Genomic DNA, 12,661 nt, shown 5'->3' on the forward strand with positions numbered 1-12,661 from the left:
CGCACTTATTGCAATTTACTGTACATTGTTTACATGACGAAAAACATTCACGCAAGCTTAATTTTCTTACTAATACAAAAATTTTCTTCCCCCTCCCCTATTTACTTTTTTACTTCTTTCAACCCTTCCAAAAGCTTGTTATCCAAAACTGATGATGTTTTTTATTAATTTTATTTTTTATGTTTGTGACAATTATTTTACTCTCTTTTTTTTACAAGTACGTTGTACGGCGGAATAATTTAATAATTATTATAATAATTGTACGACTGCAACCCGAAAAATTACGCGGGGACGGAATTACGACTTTGTACGATTAAACTAGTCAATAAATTTCATTGATATCGTTGTGCAGAAAATTAACGATCGAATAATATCCACTCGCTGTACGATATGGACCCATATCATACCTACAATGTGAAGGTACGCGAAAAAAAAAAAAACTATCTCCAGTTACCGCGTGCGAATTATTATACAGAAAAAACTATTGTACGTACATTAAACACGCTAGTTAATTTTATCCTGCACGTCAATCAATCGTATTCGTTGCATGTATCATTTTGCGCGATATTTTGTACATACATACAACAATAATAATAATAATAATACCACACCGTTCAGGGATACGTGCAATATTTATATCACGTGTACATGTAGTTTAAATTTATAAAGAATAGTATATAGTTCACGCATGCCGAATAAGAACTTGAATCGCATGTATATTATTAATAGGCACTGCAATTTTTTGACAATTATAACATATAGAAATAAAAATAATAGATCAAATATTGATATATATTCCAAGTCGACCGCAATGCTGATTGATATTATTTAATTTCGATTTGCTTTTCAATTTTTCCATTCATCCGCTTTACCATACCGTTTTGTTTTCCGTTTATGGTTATTATTTGACTAGAAGGTATGAATGTAACCGTTGCACTGCCATCATGCGTGGGCAGCGACGCATGTCCGTGTCCGCCATTATTTCCTTCATCGCGAGCTCTGGAAGCAATGTGCGCGAACGGCTTATAGGCTGTATGCTATACGTATATATATGATATATAGAAGAGACACGCGATGACGGATGCGAAAAATAATAATAACAATAATAGTAATAAGAAGAAGAAGAAAAAGAAGCAGAATTAAGAGAGTAAACGCTGTGAAAAAAATTTCAGGTAAATTATGTGTATGAGGTATAGTTACAAGTCTGTATATACCGGTTCGTGGAGATTTTCTTAAACTAGTGCAAATTTTACTCAAGTTCATCGAAATTCAAACGTTACTGTCGCTAAGAATAAGAAAATTTGCGCCAACTTCACACGACTTGTTGCGGTATGAAATTTTGTACGAATTAGTGTACCTAATACAGACTGAAATTGAATCAGGCTAATTGCCGATAATTAGTAGCCTGTCAAAACTTGTGAAATTTCAAACGACGTATACATCCGAAACAGTTCAAAAGTGTACGAGAAACCGAGTTTGCCGATTTACACACGCATACATGTATATTTATTACGGTGTTTCAGAGAAAAAATAATTTGCTGTTTTGAAATTAAGGTTCTGGAAAAAGATGAGTGTTCTTCGTTACGTGGACGATTGTGCTCGGTTGGATTTTTCCTTTCATACATTTCTTTTTCTTTCATTTGGGAAGTGTCGTAAATAAAATTTTTTTTTCACGGCTTGCATCAATCGCAATATCATTTTACGTCACAGACAAGACCCGGACTTGTAATATTACGTCTCCAGTTGATGTATGAGAAATGTATCTGACGATGTTTCAATTATTAATTAAACCTCAAAAAGTATTTATAATTACATATAAACTTTTAATTTCGGATAATAAGAGTCCCGTTTGACGCATGCTGTGTTATGGATCGTGATCTTCGGGTTGAATTCAAATGTGTTCGGGCAAGAAATAATAATTGCAAATGGTACAACGTGTATCTTCATAAATTCCCCCAAAAATGTGAAAAAAGTGAAATTCAAACGCGCGCGATTTTCCGCATAACGTAGAACGCTCATATTTTGACAAAATTTTTCTTTCAACCTGGACAAACGTTTCAGGGGATGTGACGATGAAAAATGGTAAATTGCTTCTTTTTTTTTTTGTTCTGAAACATAGTTCGATATATTTGTATACGCGTACAGGTAAAAATTCCGCATGTCTCAAAAAACGAGAAAACAGAAGAACATCTAAATTAAATCTACAGGTATCAAGTAGGCGTACGTAAGAAGCTCGACGATAACTTGTTTGAAAAATTGTCAGATCCCCCGAATCTCATGCACCTTCGATAAATTGTCGTTACGATTCCTTACCCGTAAATGGCGTCCTTGTCGCGTTTATGGACGTCGGGTACAGCCGAGACCGCGGCGGCTGCCGCCGCCGCCAAGACGTGCTGCGGGGGTTGGGGCGGTGGCGGTGGGTATTGGGGGTGTGCGGGTCCCATTCCCCCGAGGTGCGGACTGTGGTGAAGGCCCGGAACCCCCCGGGCGCTACCGTGGGGGTCGTAGAGCCCGCCGCCCCCGCCCCCGCCGCCTTCCAGGTATCCACCGTGCAGCCCGCCGTCGTCGTACTGAAAAACACAACGCAACGTCAGCAACGATATCATAACCATAACCGCGTGATGGTGAAAAACTACACGATGGCCGATTGTCTGACATAAGAAGAAGAAGAAGAAGAAGAAGAAGAAGAAGAAAACCTGCGGAGTAACGAATTTTCAATCAAGGCGAAAATCTTATTCGTAAAGAGAATTGAAAATACATCAGGTTTGGAAAGTCGAATTATGCAAAAATAAAAACATTTTACCTACTACGGCAAAGTCTAGCATCTGTATAGGATTCTGTATTGTGGAGACAAATTCTGGCGATTATACATTTTCGCATTCTGTGTTCTAACCTGTTTTTTTCTTTGTTCTTCTTCGTACTTCGATTTCCTGCATTATTACATGCTATAAATTGAATTATCGTTCCTTTAAAACTTCGACATCGTGGTTCTTCTATTTTGTGATTTTTTAAATATTGTTCTGTATTAAATTTGTTCGGGAAATATCGGCAGACCAAATTGCCTATTTCAAATACAACGACTATATGTATATTATACAGTCGTATAATGAAACTGAAATACAAGCAAGTAAAATTTTTCAGACATATTCGTTCCACTTTTGGGGGTGTTAAAGAAGCAATCGTCTCGTCTGCGTGCGAAATGGGAACGAGCGAAAAAACGAAGTAGAGTCTCGAGCTTATACGTGAGTGAATTAATTTTTGAAGTAAGCCATCTAATAACTTCAGACGTTTGAGACAATATCTGCGATAATTATAAAAGCTGATGAAAAATGAATGGGAGTTACGGGAATTTTTGTCAAGATTTATTTGCCCACGGAATTAACGAATCCGTATCCTAACCTGAGTTCGGGATCATCAAACCCATCACCTACACGTGGCAAATAAAGTCCTGACAAGATACGGTAATACGAGATATACGTGATTCCTTAATTAAACGTACCGTGTAGTTTGATTAAAAGTTGATAACAAATGCCATAAACTTGCAAACGCGATTATCGTTAAAATAACTGCCAGTCCCGATTTCTATATCCACGCAGGACAAATCCACTGATTCCATAATCAAAATCATATCTTTTTACCGTCAAATCTTATCTAAATTTCAATTTATTCAATGATTCAGGTGCGAGATGAACACGAAAAGTAACATTCTGCTTAGTGAATAATTTCTGCAGAATGCCGAGTCAAAAAGAGAAGCTTAATCACCATAAGAGCCCGAAGCTGTATTATACAGGAGACGGGTAGAGGTGATGACGAAGAAACGTGGAAAGAAAACGAGGGCGAGAAAAAAAAAAACGAAAAAAAAAAACAAATAAATAAACAACAACATCAACAAAACACGTAAACGTATAATATATGATATTATACATATTTCTATGGTATATAAAATAACCTGTAAACTTCCGGCACGCGAACGTCGATTTAGACGTCGCGTACGTAACGTAACATATGTTGGTTCACGAAAGAAAACGGACCATGTATTTTTGGGGCTGCCGTCCCGCACCACGTCCGTGCGATATTAAGTGTTATAAAGCCGGGTGTAGAGTTATAAAATTACCGAATTGAATTACGCCCATTTCGACGCAATTATACGCGTAGAGCTTTGCGCACCTTGAAAATTTACCTACGTTATTTATAAGTATAAACGTGTAATACCTGCCGGTCCGACATTAAGAAATCTCGCTAATTTATCGAAAACCCGCCAACTATGTTGTACGCACACACACACAAACACACATATACATACACAAACTTACGATACTGAACGTTCAGCTTTCTTCAGTGCCCGTATCCGTCACATAGATTAATAACCCATTCTCCGTTACTCCGAACAGGGTAGTTTACTTTGTAAAAATAACTCGATGGCACAGGCGGACATTGGATGAGTTTACAACGTATTAAAGTTTTAAAAATCACCCGCAACAAATTCGTCTCAACTTCGAAATAGCTATTTTACTAAATGGTTACACGGGCGAGACGCGGAGCAGAAAACGACAATTTGCATAATTGGACAAAATTAACGCAAACGCATGTATCGGAGCGGTATCAAGATGCTAAAAACATAAACGAAATGACGGGAGGGGAGAGGGAATACAAAACGTCTAATGATCGAATAAAAAGACGTCATCTTGATTGGCAAAGATCGGTCCATAAAATAATTTGCAAACGTTGAATCGTATGAGCCACGCGATTTCTCAAAACGTATAAAATAGCTGAGAGGAATTAAAAATACATAAAAACATAGACGTCGTCAAGAAAAGCAAAACCTTCGACTCGAATCCGCGACAATCAAGAATTACGATTAATATCGCTGCACAAATATCTTGCGAAATGCAAAAGTATTAAAATTTTTGCATCCCATTTACATATATGTATAGGGAAGACGGGTCCTAGTTGTCACACAACTTGTCCAAACCTCCGCTGCTAGATGTCGGAACGAGCGGCGCTATAGATTGAAATTGTAGTTCAATGTTTGAAAAACTGAAATCGGACCTGATAAGTAATTATTTTCCATCTTCTAAATATATTTTTACTCATTTTCTTCGCCGCGTTGGGACATTTCGCGATCAGATGATCGGAAAGATGATTTTTATCGCTTTCGTTTGATACGTATGTTTTTGATATTTGAATAGCGGGTCGGCAAGATTCGCACATTTTCAAAAAAAATCGCTTGTCAAGAAAAGTTGTCGCACGTGACAATAATTGCTCAACAACTTGTCCCATTTCGACTTCTCCGTGGTTTTCTGAGTCCGGGTCAAGTATTTCGGGATTTTCGGAGTCTCCGGCGATTTTCTCACGATTCCCGGAGTTTTCGGTGTCTAGGTTGACTGTTTCGTAGAATCCAGGAAAAAAATCCAATAAAGAATAGAATTATTGCTTAAAAATATATAGTGAAAACCCGAGTTTCTTACACCAAAACAAATACAAGAAAACAAAAGTGCAAAAAAAAAAAAAAATTAAAAATAATGATAATAAATTATTCATCACTTTTGACCCGTTATTTTCGCATTTTTTTTTTTATTTTTAAAAATTCGCAAAACCATGTTTAGACTTGCTTCGGAACCACGAACTTTCTCCAAGTGCGCAAAGGATGCATCTACAGTGCCCCGTATCGGAATCATAAATAATATTTCGTGTTAAAAAATTCTAAAAATCAGAGAGTAAAAAGTGCGATAACTAGGACCTCTCCTCCCTACATAACACCGTGTAACGATTTGGGACGAAAAATTTTAATAACGAGTTACTTGACCCTAGCCGGTTTAGAGTTATAACGCTGATCGGTTATATACATTCGTTATATATTGCATAGGTAGTCTTCTAATCAAGCGGATGTGCGGATTCCAGTTTCTTATGAAAAAGAAAAAATGAACTAAAGATGTCAGATTTAACCCACCCGTAAAATATTATTATTACTTATATCTAACAGTCTTGTTTTACTGTTATTTTAAAATTGGATTCCAGTGTTTTCTTATATTTCCATAACTAGATACGAACAAAAAAAAAAAAAAGAAAAAAACAGAAAAAAAAGAAAGAAAAGAAAAAACTCGAGAGTAATTCTTCGTTTTCTGCAAACCCGGGATCAATATTCGAAATGATCACTTACTTGACTCTGATAATCATTGAAAATAATAGCAAAAATAACACACGTACGAATATATGAATATGAAAATTAAACGATTGTGTCAAAGGTACGTATAATATAAGAATTACAGGCAATAGCACAAGATTATAAAAGGAATGAAAATAAAATCGAATGGAGAAAACTATTTTCCACGTTACATATTCATCATCCACTCTTTCGTTTTAAATTTCGGTACCGAAGGCAACGAAGAATAAGTAGAAGAAGAAGAAGAAGAAGAAGAAGAAGAAGAAGAAAAAGAAAAATCACGGGAATACGAGAGAAGCTGGAAAAGACGCGAATTCCGTATTCCGTTGAAAAACCATGGCTAATAATTCACGGAACGACCTCTATGAAGATATCACTCGTGCAGCTGAGCGGAATATTTTAACGTGCGTACATAATACCAACCTATACGAATATGTGTGCTATACGTCCGATTGAGGAGACACTGCTTGCTCTCTCTCTCTTTCCCTCTCCGGCGCTATTCCTCTTTATGCACGTCCGAGGAGAATAAGAAGGAGAATCGGTATTGAGTTAAACCGATTCTTCCTCGTATTGTACTAACATATATATAGGCGAGGCATAATGCGAAGACGGCGACACGAGCTGCATTTGTAATTACAAATTATACCTCAATTCCGTCCTAATTTATAATTAGTGAATGATTGGTAATACGTTACCCGAAGATAAACTAACTTATCATATAATTACATCGATATATTATTTTTACGGCCACCGATCGAGCTTCGCTTAACACGTTTATGTTCGTTCGTTGACAGAGATATGCTGCGTGTGTGTGTTATTCATTAAGGGGTTTGCCTCTCTACTTCTACAAAATCCGCTCGTTTCGCGCGTCGTTTATTAATTTAAACAAAATAAAAAAAAAAAAAAAGAAAAAGAATAAAACCGACACAAAACAATTACAACTATGCGATCTCGAGAAATTTTAACGGTGCATGTAATGTTTCATCGAAAAATAAAGAAAAATCATATAATTTTACAGACGCGTTGTAAGTAAACTTTTCGACACTGCGGTAAACTCTCTAAATGTCAACATTTTTTCACGATTCGCCGGAATTCATTATATATATATATTTATACTTGTTTTTAAGGTGAGTAGCTTTTGTACGACGATCGTGTTGCGTCAAATTTCAACACAATCGAAATTTGCGCTGAATAAATTTATAAAGATCGTTCGATAAATATCTCACAAGTTTCTGTTATTTAATTAATCGGAACATTAAAAGAAAAAATATATTCGAGTATAATTTTGACCCAGTATGCATGTTTCGCTATTTAACAAGCGATCAAAGTATCAAAACAATTCACTATACATATATATTCACTATATATGTATATATAATAATATATATATATATATATATATAAACACACACACACACCTATAGTCACATACGCCTCATCGCGCGTTATAAAGACAGAAAGTTGAAATCGCGTCTCACCTTTTGAAGTGACCAATTTTTCGACTCCATCTAATTCTGCTTGATTTGAATAATTTCTAAAATTGACACAACTTCTCGATCAGTCCATCCGCTAATTCATCCTATACGCACTAGACATAGTTATAAATTATTTTTTTCTTTTTCATTCTCTTTTTTTCTCAACACGTACAACATTTCAAAAGTACATATAAGCTGCGTCTCGTTTATGCCGGTATATTAATATAATGCGTAACTCTCGCCGTGTATGCCTAATGCCGAATTATTATTCAGCTGTATACTTTTGCATTAGCAAATACTCTAAAATCGATGCGATTAAGATTCACGATATCTTATACGAAATACAGGAAATACTTTCACACGCGATTATTCGGCTACGACGACGATTACAAGATGAACGTTAAAAGTATGATTTCCCACCCTCTGATCATCATTGTTATTATGCTTTTCAATAAAAATGTTTGCGAATAATTGTCTTGTGCCTGTATGATACAAGCGTCTGGATTTGTAATTGTTTTTTCGTTTTTATTTACAATATATACCGATTCCGTGAACCACAATAAATGAAATATTTGAAAAATCAAACAATTATTTGTAAAGATTCAAGTATAACAATCGTCAAGAATAAATAATAATGAAGAAGAATATTATAGCTTCAATAACAATGATCTGACGTTTTCTTTATCTCGGACTAAGCTCCAACTTTGCCTGTCAAAATTACCAGGAACAAAATCGGGAGAAAGATGCGGTTGCCTTGATTTACGAGTCCTACAGAACCTGGACCAGTGTGTAAATATAATGCAGAACGGATTCGTTGATGGTAGAGCAGATGAAACACCCGTCGGCATCGTGCCGAAGAGATGCGGCGGCTGACGAGCGTCGGTTAACCGGAAATTCTAAACCCCATCGAAATATCGCAATACGATACCCGTCAGAAATCCATTCCCTTGTACAAACAACAATTGTTTTTCAATGAAACCCTTCGCCTATTTATACCGGCAATTGCTCGTGTCGGACAATATTGAATCTAATATTCCGTCGCACGGCATCCCGATTAGTATAACTGAAAGTTTCGACGATACTTGTCGCTAATACATGTCCGCAAGATTTTTCGCATACAATACCGCAGATACTTAATTCCGCGTTTTGATTCCTTGAAACCGATGTAAGCATTTGATACACACACATACGCAGAGACAGACATGTCACAGACACAGGGGATCGCGTCACGCATCGAGTACCGTTCCGTCGCTTAAAATCGGCTACTTATTTCGATGTTAAATAATCCGTATCGACTCAAAGAGCAGAACCGAGGTCGCAGACTGTCGTGCGGATCTTTTCCCTTACTTGGAAAATTACCGGCGTGCGCGATTCAAAACCTGGGCAGTGGCGGGAGGAAAGTTAAAGAAACACAATTTCGCTCCTTGTTCATTAATAAATTTAGTTTATAGAATTTCTTTCACGAGAACAAAATATGTACGTAACCCATGCGTTTTTACGCGGTAGCATCGGCTATATTACAAATTTTTGAACAGCACAGCTTCCGCCGATCAGTTTTACACAAATGTTGTCTAACTGCAGGCTGTTGTATACATGGTACACCGTGCAGACATGTAAAATTCTATGAAGCGAGAAGTTTTATGATATTCTGATTGATGGTGACATTCTGAAAACATTGCAATTCGCGTGCCCGTCCAACGAACCGGTCAGCAGCCATGCGCTCTCGGGACTAGAATATCTCCAAAGCCGAACTTTCGTATTTTTTTACTTCATATTTCTACCATCTTACGTTCGATTCGAATTATACATGCAGTTTGGTAGTTTATTTTTAATTAAATGATTTTTTTTTCTTTCTTTAATTCTCGTTTTGAATTCATTGGTACTAATTATGTACGACGTACATGTAAAAATTTAAAAACACGACGACGAAATTCATTTTTAATATAATCGAGAACGAAAGTGTCATTCTACGGGGTGAACGGTTAAACGTATAATATACACCTAATAACGATATAAAGTCATCACGAACGGTTTAACAGCGTGTATATAATATTTACATGTTAACATCGTTGTAAAGAACTCTTTTGTGTATAACTGCGATAAGTCTATATTACTAACTCCGAGTAGTCGAGGAATGATTGCGAGAACAACGGAATACATGCTAAAAATGAGGACGATAACAATATCGAGATGATTGCCCGAGGCCGCTGCAGTTGGTTTACATTATACGTATATAATCTGCGCAAGAGAGATTCGATTTGCGTGTAACTTTTATAATCCACGATATTACCGACGCAGTGAATTTTCAAACCACGATAAATATCCGCGATTAAATTCGCGTACCTGCATAACGCACGAGATCGTTATCACACCTTGTAACAATTCACGTTTTACCGCGACTCGAGAACTTGAACGAAATTTATAAGGTCGGCAAAATTTCTGCTCCTCAATCTCTCCGAGCAGATTGATCGCGTTAAACTACACTCGAACACGAACTAAAGAACTTTCCCCGCACGATACCGTAAATTATAAATAAAAAAAAAGAAACGTCTTCGTCATTCCGGTCCAGCTTCTCCTCGACATCATCTTTGCACACCAATAAATCTCTCGACTCTCTCTCTCGCACCTGATATTTTTGGGAATCACGGTCGTGGTTGTAATCTCAATATGAGAAAAAGACACACAAATAGTGAATAACGTACCCTTGGCTGAGCCATGAACGCCCTGGCAGCGCCGGGGAACTCTGCGTGCTGAGCCACCGTAGCGGCTGTGTTTCCCTCACTCGCGACTAGCTTCACACGACACTTTTCACACTTTGTTACTCTGCCCTTCGGCGGCGGCGGCGGCGATAGTCGAACCGGATGATAACGGCCGGCCAGCCAGCTTCCGGTTTGAGGGCACGTCGTAGGATAAGAAAAGTAAACAACAGCTTCGCCGATTACAAGTGGTTCGCAATCGTTGATCCTCGATTTCGCGAGGCGACCAGGATCCTCGGCTCGTTATCGTCGCCCTCTTCTTAAAATTATACGGCAGGTACCCCACAAGGACGACGACAACCAGGGACGAGGAGACGTCAGCACCCCACAGGCTGCGAGGATACGACGACGATCTCGTGCCTTTTCATCTCTTTCGCCTTCTCTTTACGATAAAAAAAAAAAAATATCTTCCCCCCCTCTATCTTTAACGCCGATCACTCGGTGCGGATCGTTGGCGTCGCTTCTCTGTCCGGTTTCAGGGATCGTCAGTCCCGAAGCATCGTAGATCGGCCTCTCGGGCGGATCCGATTCTCTTGTTCGTTAAAGCCACGCGGATCAACGCGTCGATCCCGATAAACCGATCGTCGGCGACGTTGGCTTGCTTCGTTTTTCCTCGGCACTCGGATGCGTGTTGTTAAATCGGCGTAAATCGGGGATATTTACGTGAACGCGAACCGAAATCACGTTGGTACGTCGAACTTATAGTATTTCACAAGCACACGCGGAACGCGAATTATTATTTGACAGTAGAACGAGACGAAGATCGAGGAAGAACGACGGATGTATCCTCGTAGGTGTTCGCACTGTCACTTGGATTACTTGCAGCCTTGTGATATCGAATATAATCGCGGATCCTTTCGGCCTGCAGCGCGCACCGCACTCATTCACACAAATATATAATCACTGCAACCTCGTCCGGATCACTTGTTATTATCAGGCAGGAAGATGACGATGTAGATCGGCGTATATCCTTCATAATACTGCTGCAGCTATAATGATAATTACAACAACAATAAATACGACGACGACGATTCATCCGGCGTAAATGATTCACTCGTCCGCCGCGGTGCGATTAATAACCCCGAGTAATTCGTGGGTAGTTTTTATTACCACTTGTAACCGCGGCCACGACGACATCGACAACAATAACAACAATAATTACAACAACAAAGAACCTCAACACTTTTCCCCCTTATCCTCCGCAACTCTCTATATCCTTACATGCGTTCACGCAGGTGTCGAGGAGCACGTAGTTTTCAGCAACATCGCATATGCATCGGTCACGCGCGAATTTCAACCGTAACCGTGAAAACCGCGCTACTGCATACAATTGCCTACGTAAAGGTCGTGCGGTTTCGCGGGGGGTGGGGGAGGGGTTAAGGATGGATGGGCGGGTGCGTTGTCGGGGGTGCGAGGGAGGTGAATTGGAGATCAGACCGAGAAGAGCGGTGCGATTTACCGTTGTTGATACGAATTTTCACTCCTCCGCTGCATCGTGATGTTGTTATTATTATTATTGTTGTTGTTATTGTTATTATTATTATTATTGTTATTATTGTTGTTGTTGTTGTTGTTGTTGGTTGTTGTTGTTGTTACTATTTTTATTATTTTTATTGTTATATTTATTATTATGAATGTACATACGCGGCGGGTACGCACATGTGAACGGTTTTAACAAATTTTCCTTTTATACTCGCGTGCAGCACCCAAATTCGTCAAAATATCTAGGTGAATCTAAGACGTACGAAGTCGTGCCTTAGCTGCGGTGCGTATGTAACAACTAGTGCAGGTTGTATATTACACAGGATGCGTGTTTCAAAAAAACCACCGTGAAGAAGAATTAAAAGCGAGATCCGTCCCCGTTCGTTCGACCGACCGACCGAGCGAGCGAGCGAGCGAGCGTGAAGCGCCTAACGTTTAGATCCTGCGCCGTCCGCAGTCGTTCGCCAACTGTCAATCACCGCCGCGTTTCGCCTTGGAGTGGGGGGGGCGGAGGGGCGGGAGGGAGGGAGAAGGTGCCGGCGGCGTCGGAGGAGGAGGAGGAGAAGGAGGGGGAGAAACGGCGGGAGGGCCGACCGACGTAGTGGAGGTAGGGTAGCGCGCTGACGGACCGCGGCCGGCGGGAGGGGAGGGAGACCGACGGTCCCGCCCCCTCGCTACGTCCAATGCCTCCGCGGCCCGACCCCCATCGACCGTGGCGCCACCGACGGCCGACCGTCGAGTCTCCTTCACCAACCGCCATCGCTACACCAACACACGCCTGCGGC

The 12,661-nt window shown here is 39.5% G+C and overlaps 1 protein-coding gene across 6 annotated transcripts in view; it reads right to left on the reverse strand.

Moving 5' to 3' along the window:
• LOC107222053 (homeobox protein homothorax) overlaps positions 1-12,330 on the reverse strand; it is a 297,335-nt gene extending 285,005 nt beyond the window's left edge. For 2 of the 6 annotated variants that reach the window (XM_046730452.1, XM_046730447.1), the window contains exons 1-2: positions 10,341-12,330; positions 2,314-2,570 (exon numbers count right to left, since the gene is read on the reverse strand). In XM_046730452.1, coding sequence (XP_046586408.1) covers positions 2,314-2,570; positions 10,341-10,355 — 272 coding nt within the window. In that variant the 5' untranslated portion in view covers positions 10,356-12,330. The remainder of the gene's footprint in view (positions 1-2,313; positions 2,571-10,340) is intronic. The other 4 variants (XM_046730451.1, XM_046730450.1, XM_046730449.1 and 1 more) reach the window with 4 other exon arrangements.
• Positions 12,331-12,661: the final 331 nt, after the last annotated feature.

This window comes from Neodiprion lecontei, chromosome 2 (genome assembly GCF_021901455.1).
Source record: "Neodiprion lecontei isolate iyNeoLeco1 chromosome 2, iyNeoLeco1.1, whole genome shotgun sequence".
Classification (NCBI taxonomy): domain Eukaryota; kingdom Metazoa; phylum Arthropoda; class Insecta; order Hymenoptera; family Diprionidae; genus Neodiprion; species Neodiprion lecontei.